Source organism: Solanum tuberosum, unplaced genomic scaffold (assembly GCF_000226075.1).
Source record: "Solanum tuberosum cultivar DM 1-3 516 R44 unplaced genomic scaffold, SolTub_3.0 scf00085, whole genome shotgun sequence".
Lineage (NCBI taxonomy): Eukaryota > Viridiplantae > Streptophyta > Magnoliopsida > Solanales > Solanaceae > Solanum > Solanum tuberosum.
This window is the reverse complement of record NW_006239014.1, coordinates 642,964-646,538: the sequence shown is the minus strand read 5'-3', so window position 1 is coordinate 646,538 and position 3,575 is coordinate 642,964. Positions and strand designations below refer to the sequence as shown.

The 3,575-nt window shown below is 34.3% G+C and overlaps 1 protein-coding gene across 1 annotated transcript; it reads left to right on the top strand.

The window, feature by feature from the left end:
* Positions 1 to 555: 555 nt before the first annotated feature.
* On the top strand, positions 556 to 2,391 carry LOC107060566 (zinc finger BED domain-containing protein RICESLEEPER 2-like). Its single transcript, XM_015308580.1, has 2 exons — positions 556 to 1,968; positions 2,299 to 2,391. Exons 1-2 carry the CDS (start codon positions 556 to 558, stop codon positions 2,389 to 2,391), a joined length of 1,506 nt encoding a protein of 501 aa, XP_015164066.1.
* Positions 2,392 to 3,575: the final 1,184 nt, after the last annotated feature.

Here is a 3,575-nt window from a genome sequence, read left to right as displayed (position 1 = left end):
GCTAAGAAAGCCAAATGCAAGTATTGTGCGAAACATTATGCAACTTCTACATCAAGTAATGGCACGTCGTCAATGAATACTCATATGAGAATATGTCCTAAATTTCCCCGTGACACCGTAGATAAAGGTCAAAATCTAATTAATTTTCTACCATCCTCAATGGGAGCAAAGGAAGGGGTGATTAGCACTTGAAAATTTGACCAAGCACAAAGTAGGAGAGCTTTAGCCAAAATGATAATTGTTGATGAGCTACCGTTTAGTTTTGTTGAGAAAGAGAGTTTTAAAACCTTCATGAGAGTTACAGTGCCACAATTTCATATTCCTTCTCATAGAACCGTGACGAGAGATTGTTATGAACTATACCTTGAAGAAAGACAACTTTTGAAGAAGGTTTTCAAAGAAGCACGTCCAAGATTTTATCTTACGACAGATACTTGGACCTCTATACAAAAAATCAACTACATGTGTCTGACAACCCACTTTATAGATAGAAATTGGAATTTGCATAAAGAATAATAAATTTTTTGTCCTATTTCTAGTCATAAGGGCGGGGATATGGTGGCTTGCATTACTAATTGTTTGCTTGAATGGGGTTTGGATAATATGTTTACTATTACAGTTGATAATGCTAGTTCTAATGATGTTACTGTGAAAGAAATGTCTAAACAATTGAGTAATTGGGGAACTAACATTATGGATGGTGATCATCTTCATGTGAGGTGTATGGCACATATCCTTAATCTTATTATGCACGATGAGTTTAAGGAAATTGGTAAGTCTGTCAAGCTAGTGAGACAAGCCGTGAAATACATTAAACAATCTCCCGCAAGAATTCGAAAGTTCAAAGAATGTTGTGAATCTCAATTGATAACTTGTAAGAAATCATTATGTTTAGATGTTCCTACTAGGTGGAACTCTATATATTCGGTGCTTGATATAGCACAACATTTTGACCTTGCATTTGAAAGATATAGTTTTTATGATATTGGATACTTGAATCATCTTCGTACCTTTGGTTCTGATTCTTCTGAAGGTGAAGATGGAACTAGTGCAAAAGATGAAATTAGTGCAGATATTCTTACAAGTGCTGACTGGAAAAATGTGAGGTCAATGGTGAAATTTCTTGAAACTTTTTATATACTTACTTTGAAGGTCTCTGATTCTAATTATGTCACTAGCAATACACACTTTGTTGAAATTGCTGAACTTAATCTTATTTTGAAAGAGATGATGGAAAATGAAGATGGTAATTTGAAAGAAATGACAAAAAGTATGAAGGAAAAGTTCAAAAAGTATTTAGGTGAACCACATAAAATGAAAAAGATGATCTTTATTTTATCCGTGTTGGATTCCCGTAACAAGCTTGATTATGCTCCATTTGCAATTGTGGATATGTTTGGAAAAGAAGTTGGGGACAAGCTATGTTCAGAAGTGAAAAAATACATGAAAAAATTATTTGATTATTATGTTGAGAAATCCTCGAAAAGCTCTTTACATGTACCATCTTCACCCACTTCATCTGACAACTCATCAAGTATATCTAGTGTGAGTGGATCTGGCAACTTTGTAAATAGAGGAAGAATGAGAACGAAACAACAATTTGAGAAGCATAAAGAAGTTAGTGGAAGTTCAGGTAGTAAATCAGAATTGGAAAGATATCTTGCTGAAGATATTGAGCCAGTTAGTGATGACTTTAATATATTAATATGGTGGAAAGTAAATGAGCCGAGATTTCCTATTCTCACGAAGATGGTTCGTGATGTGTTAGCCATTCCCATTTCAAGTGTCGCATCAAAATGTGCATTCAGCACAAGAGGTCGTGTTCTTAATCCCTTTAGGAGTTCATTAACTCCTAAACTTGTGCGATCTATTATTTGTGGTCAAGATTGGCTTAGAAATGAGCCTTTTCCAACCAACATTGAGGAAGATTTAGAGTATTTTGAGCAACTTGAACTTGGTAAGAATTTGGTATTTGTATTAATTATATTAAAATAATTTTCTTACTTTTGTTTCTTAAAAACTAACAAATTCTTTCATATATTTTTTTTAGATTTTGCTTGTAATGGGATTGAATCTAGTATTATTGATATATAGTTGCAACTTGTAAGTTCAACTATCAACTAATGATGCGTGGTAATGGGTAAGTAAAGAACTTATTTCCATAACTTGCTTGATAGTTTTATATATTTTATATTGAAATGTAGATCATTTGTCTGAAGAGTTCTATTTTCTCGCAGGCACATCAATGTTTTGTTATTTTCTTGATTGCTATCTGTTGGAACTTGGGAACTATTGCAGTGGAGGTTGCAAGTTACAACAATGTTTTGTTGGTTTTTTAATGTTTTGGTTGCTGGCTTGCTGCAAATTGTAATGCTGCCTACTGGCAGCTAGACTTTTCACTTTAGTTTGTAACTAACTTTATTTTAGGGCTGGGCACAAGTTTGTTGAATTTTCTAGTGTTGTTGGCTTGACTCTTGCTAGTCTTTTTATTCTTATTCTCGACTAGTTTGTTAATGTTGCTGCCTGCTGGACAAGAATTATCTATTTTGTTTGGATATTTTAGTCAATGATATGGTAAGTTTCAAGTAAAAGGCTTGTGAGTTGTGACGTGCTTATAAAGAAGGGTGTCTACTGTCCTGCACTTGTTGATTTATGGGTCTTGACTCTTGAATATGGTATCCTCTGGGAGCTCATTGCATTTGTTTACTGCTAAGAAACAACTTGAATGGTTGAAAGTTGAGACTTGGTGAAACAAATTAAGGCTAAGAAAGTCAAATTTTGATCAGTTTATAATCAAGTCAGCAGAAAATTATCCAGATGCCACAGCCCACTGGCCGCGTTAATTAAATTTGGTTTAATCGAAATAAACCGAATCGAAATTGTAATAAATTTGGTTTGGTTTCATATTTTGCCAAACCGAAAACCGAAAAAACATAACCGAACCGACCGAACACCCAGCCCTAATCATAACGAAGGAGCTGGTGCACAATGGGCGTACTGAAAAAATTATTGATGACAGTAAACATTCTTTTTCTCCCCACTTTAGTAATCTTTGTCCCAATCCTTATCCTCCATTTTTCCATACTCTTTGATGTACTTATGTCTGTCTCATACTCATGATATCATATGCTTTTGAATTAGGGCTCTAAAGGCTTAAACTGGTACATATTTGTTTATTTTGTTTCACATTGAAGATATTAATTGTGTGTGAGTTTAAGATGACTAATATCCTCAGATTAACTTACTGTATTGTTAGCAGAAGTGCACTTGAAAGTGTTGCCCAAGTGGCCATGAGTTAAAATGATATTGCACTCATTGAATGTTAATCGAGTTCTTTGGTTATTGGTTTTCAATGATGCCAAAAGGGGGAAGTTATATGATGTGGGTTAGGGACATATTATGCATAGTTTGTGTCATCATAAAAAAGGGGGAAATTGCTGGGAAATGAGAGAACATGAAGTTTGTAGTTTTGATGATTGACAAAGAGTCTTGATGGTTTGTAGTTCTTGATGTGTGACAAAGCATTGTTTATCATCATCAAAAAGGGGGGAAATATTGGGAAGTAGGAGAACATA